The sequence below is a fragment of the Lontra canadensis genome, unplaced genomic scaffold (assembly GCF_010015895.1).
Source record: "Lontra canadensis isolate GAN:19392208 unplaced genomic scaffold, GSC_riverotter_1.0 scaffold214, whole genome shotgun sequence".
In the NCBI taxonomy this organism is placed as follows: domain Eukaryota; kingdom Metazoa; phylum Chordata; class Mammalia; order Carnivora; family Mustelidae; genus Lontra; species Lontra canadensis.
The window spans coordinates 877219-899377 of NW_022631208.1; the positions used below are offsets into that span (position 1 = coordinate 877219).

Sequence of the window (22159 nt, forward strand, 5' to 3'; positions counted from 1 at the left end):
CATCTTTTATGAAGACTCATCTAGCACAGGGCTCAGCAAACAATGGCCTGCTGCTTGCTTTGTATTGCCCAAGTGCTAAGTATGGTTATAACATTTTAAAGTGGTTTAAAAAAAGCCAAAGAGAATAATATTTTATGATGTGGAAATTTTTTGAAATTCAAACTTCAGTGTCCATAAATAAAGTTTTGTTAGAACACAGCCATGCTCATTCCTTTACGTATTTATCTGTGGCTGTTTTTACACTACAGTGGCAGAACTGAGTGTTTACAGCAGTGACCTTATGGCCCATGAAGCCTAAAGTATTTACTGTCTGGCTCTTTACAGAAGAGGTTTGCTGAATCCTGGTCTAGCATATCGCTGTAGCAGGTAAAATTGATGAGTCTTATACATTCAGTAAATGAAATGTCAGGGGTCTTCAAGATAAAGCTGACCAATCTGAGGCATAAATTTCTTGAGAGTGAAAATCACTTAGAGCTGTTCATCACGGTTCAGCAGTAAACTTGAAGGGAAATGATGACACAGCCTAGAAGAACAGGTAGTCCTATTACAGTTCACTTTGCATGTGTCAAGTGTTAGGTAACATCTGCTAGGGTCTCCACATATATTAGGTTCTTCAGCTTTCTTTCCTTTGGTATCTACCTAGTATTTTTTTTTTAATTGTTATTCTCTAAAGGTACGAAAATCTGTGCCAGGATGTTATCCAAGTGCTATTTTGGTGTGACCTAAAAATTAATTTTGTTCACTCCCTAGTTACTTCTGGTGTACCAGTTTCAGCAGTTACCTGAAAGTGCTGCTGATTCAGTGCCTAGCAACTAGGACAGTGTTGCCCAACTATGTCTTAGAAAGACCTCCAGAGCACTTAGATCTAGACTGGGCTTTCCCCACACCGTGGCTACTTAAGGCAAAGGGAGGTCTATACACGCATACCATTTGCCGTTCTGGTGGTCAGAAGCCTGCCTTCTGCCTTTCTGAATGAGTCCAAAACAACTTAGGTTTGCTTTTAGAATCCATTATTGACTGGTTGCCTGGCTCTTTACAGATGCAAACTTTAAATACGTAAATAGATTTTTAGAAATAAAGATTTAAAAGAAATCCTTCCCTCACCCCCCACATATAAAAGAAAGAAAAAAAAAAGCAATCAGTACTGAAAGAATCATCAATTCCTGGAATGTCCATTTATGTCTTCTTTTGGAGGATAGAGTGTTGTAGATGAAAACTTAGAATTCCATAGGATGGTGCAATATCTTAATGTACCAAGACTGTAGTTCTATTTCCTCCATTATATCTGCCTTCCTTCCCAATATGCACATAAAACATGCTTTTACCAAAGACAATTCTGTATGCTTTACTGTTGACTAAAGTAGCAAACGCATCTAGGAACATTTGGAAAGGTCAGGCCATTGCTTTTCTATAGTGACTTTGTTTTCTTTGCTTCAGGACATTCCAAGAGAAGGGGTCGAGGGAATGAGTTAGGGAGGCAGGGGAGAAGGGTTCATATCATGCCAACCTCAAAAGAGATATTCTCTTACATTGTATTTTTAGACTTTGAACTAAAGTAAATTTTACTTACAGATAAGTTTACTAATAAGACAAACCATTTACAACATGGCCTAAAGGATGGTTGTAAGACCGCTCTTTTAATGTGTAACCATTCATTTTTGGTAGTAACATTATAAGTGAATTAATTACATGATGACATTTTAATTGCCAAGTGCAAATAATATGGTTATCAGGCTTTTTAGAAACTGGTAAATAAAATTTAATTCTCAATTTTTATTAGTTACACAATTTTGTAAAGTTTTGACTTAAAACATTTTAAGGAAAAAGAGCATTCAGAAAACATTCAAAGTACTATGTGTGTTTAAAATTTTATTGGCTGATAGTTGTCACATGTTCTTCCCATGCTGCTAATCCTGAATTAAACGTGCATAGGGAAGCAGAGAACGAAAAAGTTACCTTCAGAACTCAAAAAAATTTGAACAGGTGGGAAAAAAAATGCTTATGTTTAGAAAATAAAACTCGTCTCTTAGTTCAGAGAAAATTTTTCTTTGTAGACCATATTTTAAAATACAGCTTTGTTTTCCATCTAGGAACTATGGAAAACACCTATTTAAAATGTCTTTGGAAGGACACCCCCTTTTGCAGTGTGCAGTCTTCCACATTTTTTGGGCTACAGATGTAGAGAGGTGTTACCATTTTTACAGGTTGATGTCTGGTAGAGCCTTCTATCATTCAGCTTTCTGACATTTTATCAAGAATGAGTAGAGGGGCAAGAATTCTTGCTCGATTTGTTTCCACAATGCAGCCATTTAACACCATCTCATCCAAAATGATGTGCACTTTATCCAAATTAAACATTATCTAAGTTCATATTAAGGAAATTAGTTTGAATTACCAAAAAATGTTAACATGTAACAGTAATAACTTATGACTTAGCCTATCATTTTTCCCATATAAATTTGTCTAAGCATGAAGTGTATCTGGTGGTTTTTTTTTTTTTAGACAGAACTTCTGAAATTAGATTTAAGATTGGTGTCCATGTTGGAAATTATTACCTTCACGTACACATACACACCTAGTTTCACCTTGGTTAAGCTAACTGGCCAATAGGTACAGAAATAGAATAGCCACTACACCTTTTAGCCAGAGGGAAAGTGGCTCTAAGAACTGGAGAACAAAGCAAGTAACAGTGGCAAGGGCATGACCTGACAAGAACAGTGTTGTCGTCCCAGACACTAATAACATCAACAGTAATAGCCTTGATGTTCCAGGCATTGTGTTGAGTGTTTTACATAATTTTTCAGTCTTCTCTACAACCCTACGATATAAATGTTACATATTGTCCTAATTTTACACGGGAGCACATAGGCTCAAAGCCATTGTCCAAAGTCCCATGGCTGATAATTGCCAGCGCTGGAATTTAAGCCCACAGCTTTGGCTCAATGGTTCTACTTCCAGACTTCTCAGGAGGGGCCTGGAGCTACTGAGTATACCCATCCCTTAGCCCTCAAACATCCATCCCAAACCAAATGACTTCACAAAACCTCACGTCTTAAACTATCTTTTCTCTCAGACTAAAGAAAAAAATCAAGAGTAGTTATGAATGAAGAAAGCAAGGCAATGCTGACTAATTCCCAAGTAGATAAAAATTCTGAAATTCAAGAGAGTTATCTTGTATGAATGAACAGTTCTAAAAATACTTGTTTGAGAATTATAAAGCCACATCAGGGTACTGATGTTGCTAGTGGAAAGTCAGTATAGGGCATGGAGGAAGATGAAAATGTTAGCCTATGAGGTCTAGCTAACTGTAAAGAGCCAAATTCCTCCTCCCTCCCCCTGCCCCAGGAGCCCCTTCAGAGAACTTTTCTTTTGTGAAAGGATAAAGGGAACTAGAATGAGATGATAACAATATTGAGTAATTCTGAATTCTACCCTTTAATAACTTATTTCCATTTCTATTTAAAGAACATGATCCTGGTCTGTTTAAAAACAACAACAGCTAATTGAAACAGATTGTTTCAAATACACAGACTTCAACAAATGAGTGACTTAAATGCACTAGGGAAGTTCATAATTAGTGAATCTTTGTAAAGTGAATCATTACCACCTTATTTTTTTTTCAATTATTTCAGACGTTCAAGTCTGTATTGGGTTTGTTCAGTGAAATATGAGGTGTAGAAAATGAGACAACCCTGTGAATGACTTTTAGTTTTCTTTTTTTTTTCTTTTATTTTTTTTAAAATTTTATTTATTTATTTGACAGAAAGAGGTCACAAGTAGGCAGAGAGGCCGGCAGAGAGAGAAGGGGAAGCAGGCTCCCCGCTGAGCAGAGAGCCCGATGCGGGGCTCGATCCCAGGACCCTGAGATCATGACCTGAGCTGAAGGCAGCGGCTTAATCCACTGAGCCACCCAGGCGCCCCGACTTTTAGTTTTCTATTAGGCTCTGCATTAATATCTCATTAAGCTCTGTGCAAATAGTCCTCTAGCAGAATAAACTTTTTCAGGAGCCCATGGGAACTGTCCTTAAATGACCCAGAAAAGAAAAAAAAAAAAGCTTTACTCTGATATACCTATTAATAATGTCTTCCAATTATATAGATGATTGCTTTGTCCATGACCAGATGGGACTGGAATATTAGGCTCAATCAGACCCAGAAGCCAGAACTCAGAAGCCAAACAAAGTGCGAATGTCGGCTTGGTACAAAGAAGAGGAGCTGGGGAGCATATGTGGCTACGTGAAACTGGCCTGCAGAATCCCCCCGTCATATTCACTAAGGCAGAATCCCCTGTCGTATTCACTAAGGGCAATGAAAGCCTTGGTGTGTTGAAAATGCCAACTCATCTAAGATGATTTTCTTGGAGAGAGAAGGAGATCTAATTTTAATCTATTTGAACTGGTTCAGGGATTAAGCTACTCTGAAGACTCTGGCAAGTACATGATCTAAAATTCGGGTGTCCCCTTGAGCAAGAGACCAGCTGTTTTGAAATTCAGATTAGAATGTGCTGCTAAATCATATCAACCACTGACATCCTCACACTGTAAGGACAAGGTCTTTCAGCAAATCTGAATTTCCTAACATCCTAGAAACATGAGTTGCTCAGTGAGGTCATTCTTGACTGTGGGCATGTGACTGCCTGAGTAGCTGATTCAAACCCTTAATAACCATGTAGCTTTCTGGCATTATAATGGGAAACCACAGACCAAATCCAATGTGAGACAAACTCCTGAAAGCGGATTCCCCGCCCTGGAATCATGTGACTCCTTTAAAATGAGAATCCAGCTGTTGTTTACATCCTGATTTGGTTTATAAACAACTTATACAATAGTAATGGCATTTGGGTTACATGTCAGGGACCAAAAAGATGCCCAGGCAAAGCCCCATGGCAGTAAATAGGCAAACATGCTTCAACCCTGACATCTGGAATAGAATGAAGCAAGAAAGGTCCAGGCTATTGGTCTGTTAATATGGTAAGCTAAGAATGACCATTTCAATAACCTCTGGGTTATACTGAACTTGACTGACTTAAAGATCCTTAAGGCAACTTGGGCACCCTAAAGTTGGAATTGATATGAACTACAGACAGCCTCCCGAAAAGCAGAATCAGAAAACCCCATTTTCTCTCAATCCCGAAACCCAAGAGCCTTTCGGAATTGCTACGTAATGTGGATTGAAGCTGAACATCTTAGGACCCCAGTAATATTAGTGCCACTTGAAACCAATCTTTTAATTAAATATTATTAATATAAATATAACAAATATATATAAATAATATAAATTAATATAATTAAATATTAGTGCCACTTGAAACCAATCTTTTAATTAAAGAGCTTGAAATGTTTCTGGTTCCTATTGCACGGTCCTTGGTATACTCTCCTTGTAAGATAGTCTGCTGTCCACTTTTAGGCTTGGTATTGTCCCTTCTTAATGAGGTCACTGAAAAGGAGTTAATCTTTTTTTTTTTTAATGGGTTTTTCCTTAAAGGTCCATTCATATTCTGAGAGCAATAAGACAGTCAGGTATAATTTTTTTAAAGTTTTTATGTAAACTAAATCTGTATTTATGAAAGCATTATAAAATATAATGAAGTGAAATAATTATGAAAGCATTGGGTGAGGTGAGCCTGTCACTTTCTCTGTTGTATCTCCTAAACTCTGTTGCTCCTCCTGACTTGGCTGTCACCATTCCCGAGTAAAAAAAACAGAACCTGGAAGCATGGAGCGAAAGGAGCAGGGGTAAGGCAGAGGGACCTGGCAGGAAGGGGTAGGAGCGGATGCATATGGCGCCTACAGGACATAGTGCAAGGAAATACCGAGACAGCAAAGGCCAGTGAGAATCAGAGAAGCCCGGAAGGCAGAACTGTTCAACCTAGAACTTTAACATCCCTTTCCCAGGTAAATGGCGGACTCCCTCAGGGACTTCATAATTTTGAGACTCTTCACTCTTGACAGCACTGACTGAAGTTATCCTGAGATGGTTTTGGCCCCCTTGCTTCTCAGTACCTGCCCTTCCCAAAGACTGGACAAGCTACATGGGCCAGCTCTCACCCCTTGCAGCCCTGCTCTCAGAAAAAGGTGTTCAGGAATTACTACATGCAGGGGTGGCTTATTTGGTTGGGTGTCGACTCTTGATCTCAGCCCAGGTCTTGATCTCAGGGTCATGAGTTTAAGCCCTGCACTGGGGTCCACGATGGGAGTGGAGCCTATTTGAAAAAAAGAAATTAAACGATATGTGAACTCCACTTTTGTAGAGTCTGCTCTTATTAAGACATTCAGATACTCTCATCATATCTGATGCCTCCTTTTCTAATGTTTCTTCAAAACTTCTTTCCTACTTTAGGAATAATTTTGACAACACCAAGAGAGCACAGGGACAGGCACTTTACAAATGTTTTGTTAGGAACTAAATTGCCACAATCTACTCCAGATAACACATTTTTAAAAAACGTGTCAAATTTAATCTTATTTTTTGAAGATTTTATTTATTTCTTTGACAGAGAGCAGAAACAAGGGGAGCAGCAGGCAGAAGAGAGAAGCAGGCTGCCTGCTGAGCAGGGATTCCAATGTGGGGCTTGATCCTGGGATCATGACCTGAGCCAAAGGCAGACACTTAGCCTCTAATTTTATAGCCCTGGAAACCCAGAGACTGGTACCAGTTCTGCCCCAAACTACCTCTGTCACTTAGGACAGTCATAGAACCCCTTTGGGCTTCAGCCTTTTCATCTAAAAAATGAGGTTTTTAACCTGATGATGGTAGAGTTTTCTTCTAGCTCCAAAGTACTCAAATCCTAGGACTCTAAAAATAACCGTCAGGGAGAGGGGAACTAGTTTACTTCTACCTGACATTATCAAGTCATTGCTGAGGTAATCACATACTCCATTATACCTCATAAGAAATCCTTTGGTAATGACTTAATTATCGTGACCTTTCTGAGAGAACATGGAGACAATTTCAGTTTATTTAGAAGCTACCGCTTTAGTGTTGGATGGCTTCCTTGGAGAGATTCTTTGTTCTTCTTGCCAGTATTTCCCTAGCCCCTAGTCGAACAAGTACTTTGGTGATTTCTCATTAAGTCAGTGTGAAGTTAGCTCCTATTCAGAGAAGACCTATTCTGGTTTCTGGACCTTAAGGTGTTTGGGATTTTAGGAAAGTAATGACAGAAGGAGAGGCTAATGCCCCACAGTGGGCTCTGGGTCCTGCTCAGGGCCTGAGTGCAAATCTCAGTGATGCTGAATACTGTTGCCTGGGTGCCTCTGTCCCTCCAGAGAGCACCATGGAAGACAGCTAGCTGAGTCACAGAGTGCAAGCAGCAACGGAGGCCCTTCCTTCTCCCCCATCTTCAACTACAATAAAGAGGTACTTTCACATCACCCATGTGAGCTTTAACGTTCTAGAATTAATTGCTCAGGCTTTTGGGTTTTAAGGACTTAGAAAATGAAAACATGAATGTTCTAAAGATTCTATTTATGTTCTAAAGAATCTATTTAAAAGATTTCTAGAATGTTTTAAATGAATGTTTTAAAAGAATTCTAGAGTATTTTAAAAGAATGTCCTAAAGAATCTATTTAAAAGATTTTGGGAGATGCCGGGATGGCTCAGGTGGTTACGTGACTCCTTTTGGCTCAGGTCATGATCCCATGGTACTGGGACTGAGTCCGGCATGGGGCTCCCTGCTCAGTGGGGCGCCTGCTTCTCCCTCTGCCCCTCCTTCCTGCGCACGCTCTCTCTCAGGCAAATAAATAAATAAAAGCTTTAAAAAAATGATTTTGGAATCAGAGAAAACATTCTGGATTCTAGGCCTACCCTATATTTGTGGGGTAGATGGCTATGGAATATAAAGAGGAGTTCCAGCCTGCTCCTCATTATTTTTCCACATGTGTGTATGTGGGTTATCATCCCAGGCTCTCTGTCATTCCTGTCCCCAATCATGGGGAGAGGTCTGTACAAGCCCTACCTAGCAATGTATATGTATATACATTGTATATGTGAGTATATGGTTATATGGGTACCCCATGAGTTTGGGGGACCAGGCAGCTGGAGGATGGTCAAGAAGTAGACTGGGGCCCTCTAGGCTCTGGATAAGCATCTTCATCCCATAGAGAGGGATGCTGCTGAAGGAAAGCCAGGTGGGGGTCCCTAAAGCCCATGGCCCAGGAAAGGGATCCCGAGTGTCCAAATCTAAAGGTAGTATTGCTGGATTCCACTCTAGCCCAAATAGACTGAGTCTTTAAGCCACTTTACAGGCACCAAATATCAAAAAGGTAGTTAAGGTTTTCTGTACATTCATACATTAGTATGTGTGCCCTGAACTGAGGAGGAGATGGACATCTCCCCCATAGCACCATTCATGGGCGCCATTCCCCTATTTACCAGAGCGGGTGGAGACAGTGCCTTTGAATTATGAATTGTCTGGAGAATTCAGCAAATCTGGGGTTACAGAACTGAACACATACATTTTGGAAGCTCATTAGTTGATTCCTAAAAACCATTTTAATTCATGGAATTTGAAGTCTCTGGGTTTTTGAATTTTTTATTTATTTTTAAGATTTTATTTATTTATTTGACAGAGATCACAAGTAGGCAGAGAGTAGGCAGGCGGCGGTGGGCGGGGGGAACGCAGGCTCCCCGCTGAGCAGATCCTAGGACGCAGGCTCCCCGGGGCTCAATCCTAGGACTCTGAGACCATGACCTGAGCCGAAGACAGAGACTCAACCCACTGAGCCACCCAGGCGCCCCCTTGGCTTTTTTTAGATTTTAAAAAATTATTATTTTAAGTACAATCTACTCCCCAACACAGGGCTCAAACTCATGATCTCAAGATCAAGAGTCCCATGCTCTACCAACTGAGCCAGCCAGGAGCCCCCAGAACTTGAAATCTTAAGTCTACTAAAGGATGTACTAGGGCAAACTTTCTCTATAGAAGTAGGGCCTCAGGAGTCCTCACGCCACATTTCAGCCCAGTGGGTAAAGGAGAATGTGAAGAGTGTGCAGGAACTTATGCACGGCAGATGAATGATTTAGGTCACTGACACGCCCGGCCCCAAGGGTCTGCCCCACCTGACACCAACTGCAACACGGAGTTGCCACTTAGTAGAAGCGTCTTCAAGAAGCCAGAATTTCTGTCCTAATTTCTTGTACTTGGGTCATTCCTCTCTCCTTTTCTTCCTTCCTTTCTTCCTCCCTCCCTTCTTTCCTGCCCCCCTCCCTCCCTCTCTCTCTCTCTTTCTTTCTTTAGATTTATTTATTTATTCTAGAGAGAGAGAGAGAGCAAGAGTGCCAGGGGAGGGGCAGAGTGAGAGAGAGATGGGAAGCAGACTCCCTGCTCAATGCACAGCCCAGTGCAATGTGGGGCTCAGGGCTCCATCCCAGAAACCTAACATCATGACCTGAGCTGAAACTAAGAGTCAGACACTTAACCAACTGAGCCACCCAGGCGTCCCACGTCATTTCTTTTTAAAATGCCATCTGTCTTGTTCTGTGATGTTGGTCTTAACTAGCAGTAGAATAAGCCCCTTCTAACCACTTGCATGTAAATGGTTCATTTTATTTCTCAAAGTTCAATCACGTGGACTCTGGAAAGCTGCCCCATTCTTAGAACGCTTCAGGGGAGTGAAGCTTCTGGAGAAAAAGATGGCAAGTAAAGGACTTCTTGGGAATTCTACAAGGTTTTGCCTTCCATCTTCTTGGGGCTGCACCAAAGCCAAGCCTTAAAGCGCATCTATTCCATGTGGGTGGACAAGGGAGGCTTTCTGAAGCCCGAGCAAACACAAAGATAGGTGTTATGAGTGTTGAGAGAACCAGCTCTAGGTTACAATTCTATCAGTTGCCTGTTTTCAGACTTTCACGGCTGGAGGAAGCTTTCCTGGCCAAGCAGCCCTGACCCATGTTAGCTGCTCAGCAATGCTGGGGTCATGCTCCCAGGGCAGTGATGTGGAGCATCTCTGGCCCTACACAGAGGGGGCAGGAAACTGAGGCTGCACCTCTAAAAGGCTCTCATCTTACTGTTACGAAATTGGTGTGGAGAGGTCCTTCCCAGACATGTGATAGAAAGAACTATGTATGAGGCAGAGTAAAGGTGTGGGTTTTAACTGGATTGTTTTCAGATGGCTAAGGGTGGAAACTTTTTAAGAATGTTAATAGAAGAGAGGGTAACCCATAGCCTACCTGCCCGGCTACCTGCTTCACCTTTAGGCCACTGGAGGTCCATGTGAAACTATGCCTTGAGCAAAGGCTTACACTTCCAGCTCTGGGCAGATTCAGTTCCCTTCTCTAAATGGTGCAAAATTCCTAATCTGTCAGGTGGATACACCTAAGTAATTCCGAAGGACAGTAAATATGCAAATTTGTCAGAGGTACACCTGAAACTAACACAGTTTGTTAATTGTACTTCAATTAAAAAAAAAATGAGTTAGAAGAAAAATAGAGAGGAAGGGAAGGCAAAAATAAAACTAAGTAAAATAAAGGGAGAAGGTACAAACTGTGTGCCTTGGTGTGGAAATTAAATTTGAATAAGAAAGCTGGAGCTCAGGACATCTGGCTGGCTCAGTCTGAAGAGCATGGGACTCCTATTGTGAGTTTGAGTCCCACGCTGGGTGTGGAGATTACTTAAAAATAAAACCTAAAAAAAAAAAAAAAAAAAGAATGCTAGAGATCATGATTTGGACCTATGCTATACACCAGAGGGCTCTAAAGACAAGCCCGTCTCTACTTCTAATAAACATTTAATCAATATGTAAGATACATCAATACAACTAGTTCAGCTATAATATATACCCTGTTATATCTGCTTCACTTTAGTTCTCTGAACTTCTAGACTAGTTAGAGTCTCTTTTCCTGCTCCAGGTGTAAGGTAACTCAGCTCAGTTACCTAGAGTCATGGCAACATCAAATATTAAGGCTGAGAGGGTATTAAAACTCTTCTAGCCTAATCCTATTATTTTGAGATGAAGGGTTTATGCGTCTTATCCAACGCCTACAGTTTGTGGCAGGTTCAAAAGCAGAATTTGGGTTTCTGTACTCCTGGTGAAGTATCTAACAGCTTTTCCTACCTTCCTAATGACTTTTTAAGTCCAAAGGCATTTTTCTTATTCCCCTGTACAAGAAGAGGAGATCTATTCTGAATTGCTTTAAAAGGTTTAGTTAAAATGGAATATAACATGCTGAATAAAAATACCCCTTGATAAACAGACTTGGACGTCCTAGGTCAAAGGGATCATAGATTTAGGTCACTCACCACTAGAGGGCACTCAGATTTTCCCAGTTAATTTAAAGAGGCTGCCAGATACAGCCTGGAAATGGAGTTTATCAATGTGATGACATTTTCTATCAAGAGTAAAAGCTAAATGGCCCTTTCCCACAGATGTACTGATGTCTAATGTATATATATGTCTATAGAAACCTGTTATAATGTATTTGTTATATTTGTTACTATTTTAGACTTAAGCCAGATGTTGTCACAAAGGACTCTTTCATTATTGCTTTCAAGCAGATTTTTGAAGTAAAAATTAACTTAAAATTCAACTTGCCTCCAGAGCATTCATGAAAAACCCAGAGGCCCCTGCCAAAATCCACAGGCCTACAGTATTTGAAGCAAAAATTGTTTGGGGCGGGGTGGGGGGGGGACCTTGCATACTTTGATTTAAAAGGGTTAAGCAAGGGCGCCTGGGTGGCTCAGTGGGTTGAGCCTCTGCCTTTGGCTCAGGTCATGATCCCAGGGTCCTGGGATGGAGCCCCCCATCAGGCTCTCTGCTTCACAGGGAGCCTGCTTCCCCCTCTCTCTCTGCCTGCCTCTCTGCCTACTTGTTATCTCTCCGTCAAATAAATAAATAAAATCTGTTTAAAATAAATAAAAAAATAAAAGGGTTAAGAAAGAAAAGAAAAATAGAGCTTTCTCTGCTATTAAAGTAAATGTATACAAGCCAGGCAATTATTTAACCCTCTAGTGTATCATCACTGAAGGCTTTATTCTGATGATGTGAGGGACTTCTGGAGATTTAGACCTGGAGCCATGAAAATCCATCCTCTAGGAGGACCAAGGACTTTCTAGCTGTGTTACTCAAATTCTGTAAAGGTATATTCTATATACTTAAAAGAAGTTACATTGTTAGACCAGTTATTATCAACTACGACCACAGCATTGCCCTGTCTGAAACATATAAGAATCCTCTTTGTGAAAAAGGGCAAAGGGTGAAAAAAAGAAAAGGGTGTTTCTGCAAAGCTCCCTCACCTCTGACTGTTGATGGATAATTAGCATTCTGGGATCTGGATTCTGCTGCATCCTTTTCCTGGCCCGTGGCACTTACCTGATTGGGACTAGCCTGTGCTTTGCCAAGTACTGAGGAAAACCTGGCTCACAGCTTTGAAAAAGGATACATCTAGTTCACTCTGGAAAAGAGAAAAAAGCACAAGGATGAGAATGAGACACTGGGCCACATGTGCTTAGCAGAGATAGCAGATGCTCTGGCCGCAAGTTTGGGAGCAGGTCGGGGAAATGGCTCTGGCCATACAAAGCTGAGCAGGAAGGCTCTGAGTTGAGGACTGTGCTATCTATCTATTTACCTATTTATTTATTTATTTGAGATTTATTTATGAGAGAGAGAGAGAGAGCACACGCACGTGTGTGTATACATGAGTGGGGGAGGGGCAGAGGGAGAGAGTCTCAAGCAGACTCTGAACTGAGTGTGGAGCCTGATGCGGACTTGATCTCATGACCCTGAGATCATGACCTGAGCCAAAACCAAGAGTCAGATGCTTAATCCACTATGTCACCCAGGCACCCCCTGGACAGTGCTTCTTAAAAAAAAAAATAAATAAATAGGTTGTGGTCTGGGGGAATTTTGCCAACAAGAACAATTCATTCTTCGAACATAGAGGAAATAGACTACCTCAGCCTTTACAGATGATAGCTCATTTGATACGTGTATCAAAAACCTTAATAATATGCATGCCCTTTGAATCCATCAATTGTACTTCTGTAAGTTTATCCTGAGGAAATAATTAGGTAACAGCACAACAATGTGTGATAGGATGTTCAGGGTAATGTTTATAGAAGCCAATCACTGAAAACAAGCTATGAATCTATCAAGGCAGGACTACTTAAATCAATTATTGCAGATCCACAAATGAGGCTATAGGTATGTAAGTACTACCCTGTTAAGTAAAAAAGCAAGTTATAACATGACATATACAGTATTATCCCAAGGATATATGTACATGTAGAGAAATATGCAGACATAGTTAGATACAGACAGATACATGGAGTCTAAAAAGAAATAAACCTAATAGAATGTGTCGGTAAGTCATGGGCTTACTCATGATCTTCTCCCCTTTCATTTTGCTTTTATGTGTTTTTAATTGTTTTCAATGATCAGAGATGTTTACAGCATTAAAAAAAATCATAGAGGGAGAAACAGTAAACAGAGTTAAATTCATATCTGAAAGGACTCAAGATATGTCAAGTGAAGCAGTGACCACCCCACCCTCAATAGCAGCCGTCCTCTCTTGCGAAATGGCCCCCGGGGAAGCTAACTGGGTTGGCTTTTTGTTTTGAAATGTGATCTCGAGATCCTTTTTGCAGCCCAGACAGCATGAGACTGATCTCCAAATTTAAGATTTGGAAACTAAGATTAAAAATAGTCTCAGAAAGAATGTTTAAAACTCACTAACCCCAAAATATGTCTTAGATGACAAGGCATCCTCTGAGTGGGACAGATTCTATTTTCTTGCCCATAGTACTCTCTTCCCTCCTCTTGTCTCTTCTTTTTGCTACTGTGATCCTAAATGGAGCCATCTCACAGTACTGCTGGAGTCCTGTGTAGTCACCAGTTTAAATTAAATTCTAATCTTTATTTCTGTGGTTTATGTGGTCACTGACTCTCTCCCCAGAATTACATCAAGAATTCAGCAACCAGCTATTTATTCTCAGTCACCAAATATAATAATAATTTAAAAAATCTTAGCACTGGTAATGCTTGTACTCACTCATGATTATCCCAGGCTTAAAATATTGCTTTTTTGGGAAATGGTATTTTTCTTGATAGGTATTCCTTTAAAATGGCTAATCATGGCCAGCTCTGAATCACAGACCCTGACTTGCAAACCAGTCTGTCTTAAGAGAGCAGTCCCTATGATTAAGCAGGAGCCAGAGCTGTACTGTCTAATATGGTGACCACCGCATCATTTGGTGAATCAAATGAATTGAGATTAAATTCCTCATTCCTCTATACTAATATATACTAGTATAAATTCCTTTATACTAATCAGGTTTCCAGTTTTGAAAAAACCACATGTAGCTAGTGCCTACTGCACTGAATGGTACAGGTACAGAACATTTCTGTGGTGACAGAATATTCTACTGGACAGTGCTGACTTGTGGTACTCTCTCCAAGCTATCAATACAAAGATGGAGTTTAAAGCCAGCCTTACTGTCCCCTGGCCCCTCAAGGCCAGTCTCTGGAATGGCCTGACTCCCCCACCTCTTCCAGCTTCAGAGGGCACTAATTCCATCCTAGCGAGATACACAACCATCTCTCAGGCCACAGGGCAGCTTCCTAGCTTTCCTCATGCATTAAGTAGTGCGTATCCGATCTAAGTACGCGTCCAAATCATCCACAAGGCTTGTTAAAACACAGACTACTGAACCTCCACTCAGACTTTCTGATCCAGTAGTCTGGGGTGGGCCCACAATTTGGATTTTTAACAAGTTCCCAGGTGATGTTTATATTGCTGGTCGAGGAACCACACTTGGAGAAGCATTGCACTAAAGCAATGAAGACATGCTAGTGGATGGTCCCATGCAGAAGGAGTGTGCCAAACTTTACTTTACTTCATGTATTAGGACTTAAGCTGAAGATATAACTTCTTTCCCCTCCCCCCCCCCAAAGATTTTACTTATTTATTTGACAGAGAGAAAGTGGGAGAGAGTACAAGCAGAAGGAGTGGCAGAGAGAAAGGGAGAGCGGGCTTCCCACTGAGGAGGGAGCCTGATGTGGGGCTCAATCCTAGGACCCCCAGATCATGACCTGAGCCAAAGGCAGACGCTTAAAAGAGTGAGCCACCCAGGCGCCCTTCAAGATATAACTTCTTAACATGAGTTTTGTCCTTAGTAGATTTCGGTGCACTCAATATTACTAATGATAGACCAGATTCCACTCAGTCTCAGGAAAAAGCAGCTTGAAATAGTTCCCTCCTAATCCTTTTATTTAAAAGCAAAATAACAACAACAAAAAATCCTTTTTATTTAAAAGCAAAACAAAGAACCAAAACAACTTTGAAAAACTCAGTTTGTGCCACTACTACCTCTCAAGAATGTCTAACCAAGGCTCAGGAAGGCCTACGGGAGCAGAGTAAAACATCTTCACTGATTCTTTTTTAAAAGAATATTGGAGGGGCGCCTGGGTGGCTCAGTGGGTCAAAGCCTCTGCCTTTGGCTCAGGTCATGATCCTAGGGTTCTGGGATCATGCCTCAAGTTGGGCTCTCTGCTCAGTGGAGAGTCTGCTTCCCCCCCGCCCCCTCTGCCTGCCTCTCTGCCTACTTGTAATCTCTGTCTGTCAAATAAATAAATAAAATCTTAAAAAAAAAAACACAAACTATCATGATTCAAAGAACACTGTCAGGAAAGTGAAAATTTCTCCCACTGAATGAGAGAAAATATTTTCAAATCATATCTGATAGGTATTTGTACTTGTATTCAATTAGTTCAATCAAAGATATTTTTCTACTCAAATCAATTCAAAGATATCTGTATTCAGAATATATAAAGAACTCTTACAACTCATCAATAAATAATGCAACTGAAAAAAATGGACAAAGGATTTGAAAAGACATTTCTCCAAAGAAGATACACAAATGGCCAATAAACACATGAAAAGATGCTCAATATGTTATCCATTAATGAAATGCAAATCAAAACCACAACTGGCATCTGTACTACTTCATGCCCACTAGAATGGCTATAACCAGAAAGACATAGTAAAAAGTTTTGCCAAGAACATGGAGAGATTAGAACCTTCAAACACTGCTGATGAGAACTGATATCATGCAGCCACTCTGGAAAAACAGTTCCGTAGTGCATCTAAATGTTAAGCATGGAGTTACCACATCACCTAGCAGTTCTACTCCTAGGTATATTCTACCCAAGAAAACAAAATATGATGCCACCCAAAAAAGTTTATACAAACGTTCCAAGCTGCCTTATTCATAATAGCCAAAAGGTATCACTAACCCAAATGTCCATCAACTAATGAAAAGGTAAACAACATGTGGTATAACCACTTAGCAGAATATAATTTGGCAATAAAATTATTGCCAAATAATTGGCTGGCCCTCCTGCCGTTCCCGCCCCAAGCCCAGCTTCTGCACCGGCACGGTATGGTCCAATGATCCGAATCTGAGGACGCCTGCGGCCGCCCGGGGACTCGAGCCTCATCTCCGGGCCGCAGCCAGCTGACGGGGGCTCCAGGTGAGGGGCCGCGAGCGCGTCCTATCAAGCGGGAACCATCTCACGTGCTGCGTCAGTTCAGGGAGAAGAACCACCTTGGGCGGAAAGTTCACGCGTTTGCAGGTGGCTCTCCTTACGCGTGTGCCGCTGGTGGCCGCGGGGGACCCCGCTGTTCCCGGCCTCTCAGGTAAGCCGCTCCGTGAGCAGGCCCGCCGCTGCTCTCCGCGTCCCTGTGAAGGCGCGTGGCGCACGGCCCGGGCAGACGGCTCCCACCGCCCCCGCTCAGGTGCTGTGAACGGGTCGTGCTTCCCCACGGGGCCGCTGAAAACGGCTTTGCACCCCGAGCCCCCCTGCCCTCCGTTTCTCAAAAGTGGCTTTTCCCCTAGGATGGATTGAGAGGTCAGGAGCTCCGTCTACCTTGCACCGTGTCACCGTGGGGCTCAGAGGGTAACGGGGCCAGATCTATCCCAGACTGGGCCCTGCGGCTGGCGGGCCTCACGGCCGGGCTCGGAGGCAGGGCTGCCCCCCAACGCCCAGGGGGAGCGTGCCTCCTGCGCTCCCATTGCCTGGGTTGGTTGGCAGTGTCTTTTTAGAGTTTGAACTATTAATGGGGGAGTCATCCTGCTGTCTTTCCCTCAGAAGGGCTAAAATGTCTCCGTATTTCTTTCTAGATTTAAGTAAACATCTATCTGGGTCAGTTTCGTCTTCTCCCTGCCTCCTGATCATGGCCGGCTCAGACCCCTTTTTCTAAAAAGATATTTTAAAGAGTCCCTTATTGTTCAGAAATGAAATTCGGAGATGATATAGTTACCCCCACCCCCATTCTTATCCATCTAGAGCCTCAGAAAGTGGCTTTTATCGTGGCTCCTGACTGGCTCAGTTGGCAGATCCTATGACTTTTGATCTCAGGGTCCTGAGTTCCAGCCCCACATTGGGTGTAAAGATTACTTAAAAAAATAAAAATCTTAACGGGGGGTGGGGGGAGAATGGGGCTTTATTTGGGACTAGGGTCTTTGCAGATGTAATTAGTTAAGGATTTCAAGACAAGGTCAGCTTGGATTTAGGATAGGCCTGCAATCCAATGACAGGTGTCCTCGAAGAAGAGGAGAGACACAATAGAGGCCATGGGTGGACAGGCAGAGGTTGTAGGGATATGGCCGCAGGCCTGGGAACACAGGCCCCTAAGAACTCCTGGAGCCTTCGGAGGAAGTGTGACCCAGCATCACCTTGAGCCTCTAGAACTGAGAGAAGATAAACTTCTGTCACTGTAAGCCCCTGGTTTGTGGTCATCTGTTACAGTGGCCATAGGACATTGACACAGCCAGGAAATAAACTCAAGGTGGGAAGCACTGCTCTAAATGCATGCTCACCAGCTGCTCCATGGGCCTCTGTATGTGGATGTTATAGGCAAGCCTGTTTTACAGAGCAGCCATTGGGTTCAGAGATGCTGGGTGACCTGCCCAGGGCATACAGCCAGGAAGAGGGACTCTGGGTTCCCACCTGGGATCTGTCTGACCCCTGTTCTGCCTGCAGATTTCACCAGTGGTACAGGAGTAGGTGATGAGGGCCATTCCTGCTCTCTGAGTCTCAGCTTCTTCCCTACTTGTAGGGTGCCTGCAGGCACCTTCCACTGGCTGGTGCCGATCCCCTCTTCTCTTTCCACTCTGGCTTCTGCAGAGCTGGGGCTGGTCTTCTCTCTGTGCTGATGAGGTCGCTGCTCTGGGCACTTAGTAACCAAGACACAGACCTGAGTGGAGAGGCCAGGCCTCCCGGTGTGGGATGGCATGGACCTGTATGGGTGGGGTCCTCAGGGCCCCAAGCCCACCAAGGAGGCTCTGGGGGCGCTGGGGCTCTGGCTCCTGTCCAGACTAGGCTTAGACTGGCATGTCCTTCTGGTGTTTGTGTGACATGGCGGAACTGACCCTAACCTGGGGACTGCGTCTGACCAGATCTGAGGGTTTGCAGGTTTCCTGAGTTCTGCTATGGGCAGCTCTCTGCTTCCAGGGTCCTGCTCCTAACCCCTCCCATACCTGTGTCATTCTAAAGGAAAACAGTCCTAATCTCTGAAATAAGTGTCGGGATCTCTGGTGGAGTTTGGTTTTGTCCAGAACAGTGTTTTCCCCAGAACCCTACTCACATTTTACCCATTGTATTTGGGTGTCCAGCGCATACCTGCTCTGTCCCCTGGTTGCCCTCCTTGCCCAGGCCTCAGGCCTCCGGCCCCAGAAGAAGGGTGGCAGTCTCTCCTCTCACCTGCAGCAGCTTTCCCAAGCACCCCCTCTGGGCCCGGGTCCTGCTTTCACTCCTTTCTGACTGCCTTCTCCACTCCCCCCAACCCCAACTGTCTTTATTATGAAAGTTGTCAAACATTCAACATTTCAAACAAAAGTTTCTCCCCCTCCCCTTTCCCCTCTCCCTTTCCCTCTTCTTTTTCCCCTGTCCTCCCCCCACCCTTATCCTTACCCTTTCCCTCTCCCTTCCTCCTCTCCTTCCCTCTCCTCTCACTCCTCCTTCCTGGCCTAATAACCAATTCAAAGAAAGCTGCAGACATCATGGGGGAAAAAAAAAAAAAAGGAAAGAAGTACTGACACATGCTATAACATGGATGAATCTTGAAAATGTCATGCTAAGTAAAAAATAAAGTCATAGAAGACCACATATTGTACAAGTCTATATAAATAAAAAATCTAGAACAGGCAAGCCTATAGAACAAAAAGTAAATTGGTGATTACCCAGAGCCTGGAGCAAGGGAGCCAGATCATTGGGAGGGAAATGCTAATAGCAATGGTGTTTGTTTGGGGTTGTAAAATATTCTGCTGTTGTTGTTTTACATTGTTAGGGTTCTTTTGTTTTTATAAGTTTTCTTTAAAAATACTAATGTTACATGATGAGTGATTAACTTTATAAAGAGAATCATGGTAAGAATAAAATTATTAATGGTGGAATAAGCATCTTCTCTAATATATTAAGTCAAAGTACTTAAGGATACAGTGATTTCGTGGTGGTTATGAAATATTCTAAAATTGACTTTGCTGATGGCTGCACAAGTGTGTAAATATTAAAACCTGTGTATGTTAGATGGGTGAGTTTGGGGGTATGTAAATTCAATTTCAGTATAGCTGGGGTTTTTGGTTTGGTTTTGTTTTTTAAAAAGGGGGCTGTTGGGAGGCCCCTCGGTTAAGCGTTCTACTCTTGGTTTTGGCTTGGGTCATGATTTCAGGGGCACGAGATTGAGCCCCGTGACAGGCTCCACTTTCGGGGGAGTCTGCTTGAGATTCTCTCCCTCCCCCTCTACCCCCTTCTCCCCACTCTTGTATCCACACCCTCTCTCTGTCTCAGATGAATAAATAAAATCTGTAAGAAGGGGGCTGTAGGAAAGGAACTTATGTATACCTTAAGGGGAGGTGGTTTTGGTCATCAAAGCAAATGTGTGGATGGAAATAATTCCTAAACTAAAAAGGTTCCTAGTGCCTTAAGAAGGGAGACAGAAGGGGCACCTGGGTGGCTCAGTGGGTTAAAGCCTTTGCCTTCAGCTCAGGTCATGATCCCAGGGTTCTGGGATCGAGCCCTGCATTGGGCTCTCTGCTCAGCGGGGAGCCTGCTTCCACCTCTCTCTCTATTTGCCTGCCTCTCTGCCTACTTGTGATCTCTGCCTGTCAAATAAATAAATAAAATATTAAAAAAAAATAAAAAATAAATAAAAAATTAAAAAAAAAAAGAAGGGAGACAAAAAAAGAAAGATGAAAAGTAAGTTAAATACAAAGTCTATTGATTAAAAAAACATAAGAGGTTCTTAGGCTTGTAGAACTGGTTCTTTATAAAGATCTAAGGCACACAGTGTTTTGTAACACTTTGGATGAACCAGAAGGAAAGGTAAAGAAAAGGTGGGATCATCTGAGTTTTAACTTTTACACATTAAAGCTCTGTATGAACACAGGTTCTTGACATAGACTCATTTCTGGGAAACTGGGTGGAGGACAAAAGCCATTTTTTAGTCATTAGACTTACCACTCGGCTGAAGTACTCATCTAACACTTCCACAAAATTATGGATGAATTCATAAATGGCCATCTCGTTCTGAAATAAAAAAGGAAGGGCACAATTAGTTTTAGTATGGCCCGTATGTAATTAGACTCTGACAAATATTCAGAATAGTTCTAGGACTCACTTGTTTGAAAGAAGCTTACCAACAGAGAGAGAATCGAAAATCTTAACCTCTAGGATTTTAAGTCCCCAGTGAACATAACTGGACTGAAACCAGATCGGGTCTAGTGTTTAGGGTTTTGAGCTCTGCTCCCTGACTTTATCATCAACTGGCTGAAAAAATGTTTTTGGTTCTTCATGCCACCATTTTTCCATTTGGGAAGATGGGAAACTACCTCCAGGTTTGGTTCATGGATAAAAAAAATAATCAACTGAAATTTTGAAGTATCTTATATCTTAAATGACTTTTCATGGATTCAGTAGCCATAGGTTCTATTGATCTGGGACTGATGTTTCTGGAAAGGTGAACTAAATCTGAGGAAATTCATTATTAACACAATCATATTTATAGTTTGCTCTGGCTTCTGATCTGTCAGCCTATATTTAATGCCACATCTGACTGGCCTCTACCCCTGTCTCAGTTGCCCCACTGCGCCACACAGAACAAAAGCAAAGACCTGGTATTGCCTAGGGTCGGGGAAAGCATTCTATGGTTTTGTGTTTACCCAAGCTGCTCATCTAATTCAAGAAAAATCCCAGATATTTTTCTTTCACACAGCTTTCCCTGGCGTTGATAGAAACCAAGATCCTTTTAAGAGTCAAGATAATTCTTAGATAGGCAAGTAGGGAAGAAAATGTCAATTTAAGGAGGAATAAAAGTCAGACTGTCAGGGTGCCTGGGTGGCTCAGTTGGTTAAGTGTCTGCCTTTGGCTTGGGTCATGATCCCAGGATCCTGGAATCGAGTCCCAAGTCAGGCTCCTTGTTTCGTGGGGAGCCTGCTTCTTCCTCTCTCTCTGTTGCTCCCCCTGCTTGTGCTCCTTCTCTCTCTGTCAGATAAATAGAATGGTTTTTTGTTTTTAAGATTTTATTTATTTATTTGACAGAGAGAGAAATCACACATACGCAGAGCAGCAGGCAGAGAGAGAGGGGGAAGCAGGCTCCCCGCCAAGCAGAGAGCTTGATGCGGGGCTTGATCCCAGGACCCTGGGATCATGACCTGAGCCAAAGCAGAGGCTTAACCCACTGAGCCACCCAGGCACCCCTAAATAGAATCTTTAAAAAAAAATTTTTTAAATCAGACTGTCATTCCTAATTTTCTTGCATTTTCCATAGGCTCCTCTATTATCTTACCTCAGTGTCGTTAACTCCAACCACAATGAATAGAGCAGCATACTGTCGATATATCAGCTTAAAATCCTTAAATTCAATGAAAGAGCACTAGAAATAAAACACAATTAGATATTAATTCCTACGTTTGGCATGGATTTCTTCAAAATGGCTTGCATAATTTCTAGGTTCTGATTTTAGTACTGGTTAACACTGTCCTAGAAATATACAATATTAAAATGTTACACACTTGGTTTGGTGCCTGTTGATTGCCTCCTCACAATATTCGTGGGACTACTTGGAAGCATCTCTAGTGGGAGGCAGAGAAGGGTCTAGGAAAAAAGGCTTGGAGCATCCCCGTGGGTTCCCACCTGTATTCCTTCTCATTCCTTTGCTTTACTCTGTGTGG

The 22159-nt window shown here is 42.4% G+C and overlaps 1 protein-coding gene across 4 annotated transcripts in view; it reads right to left on the reverse strand.

Moving 5' to 3' along the window:
* AP4S1 (adaptor related protein complex 4 subunit sigma 1) overlaps positions 1 to 22159 on the reverse strand; it is a 54844-nt gene that overhangs the window by 2623 nt on the left and 30062 nt on the right. For 2 of the 4 annotated variants that reach the window (XM_032848918.1, XM_032848917.1), the window contains 4 exons: positions 21775 to 21861; positions 20448 to 20516; positions 12373 to 12384; positions 1617 to 2361 (listed from right to left, as the gene is read on the reverse strand). In XM_032848918.1, coding sequence (XP_032704809.1) covers positions 2233 to 2361; positions 12373 to 12384; positions 20448 to 20516; positions 21775 to 21861 — 297 coding nt within the window. In that variant the 3' untranslated portion in view covers positions 1617 to 2232. Of the gene's footprint in view, positions 1 to 1616; positions 2362 to 5466; positions 6203 to 12302; positions 12385 to 20447; positions 20517 to 21774; positions 21862 to 22159 lie in introns of those variants that run through there. The other 2 variants (XM_032848921.1, XM_032848920.1) reach the window with 2 other exon arrangements.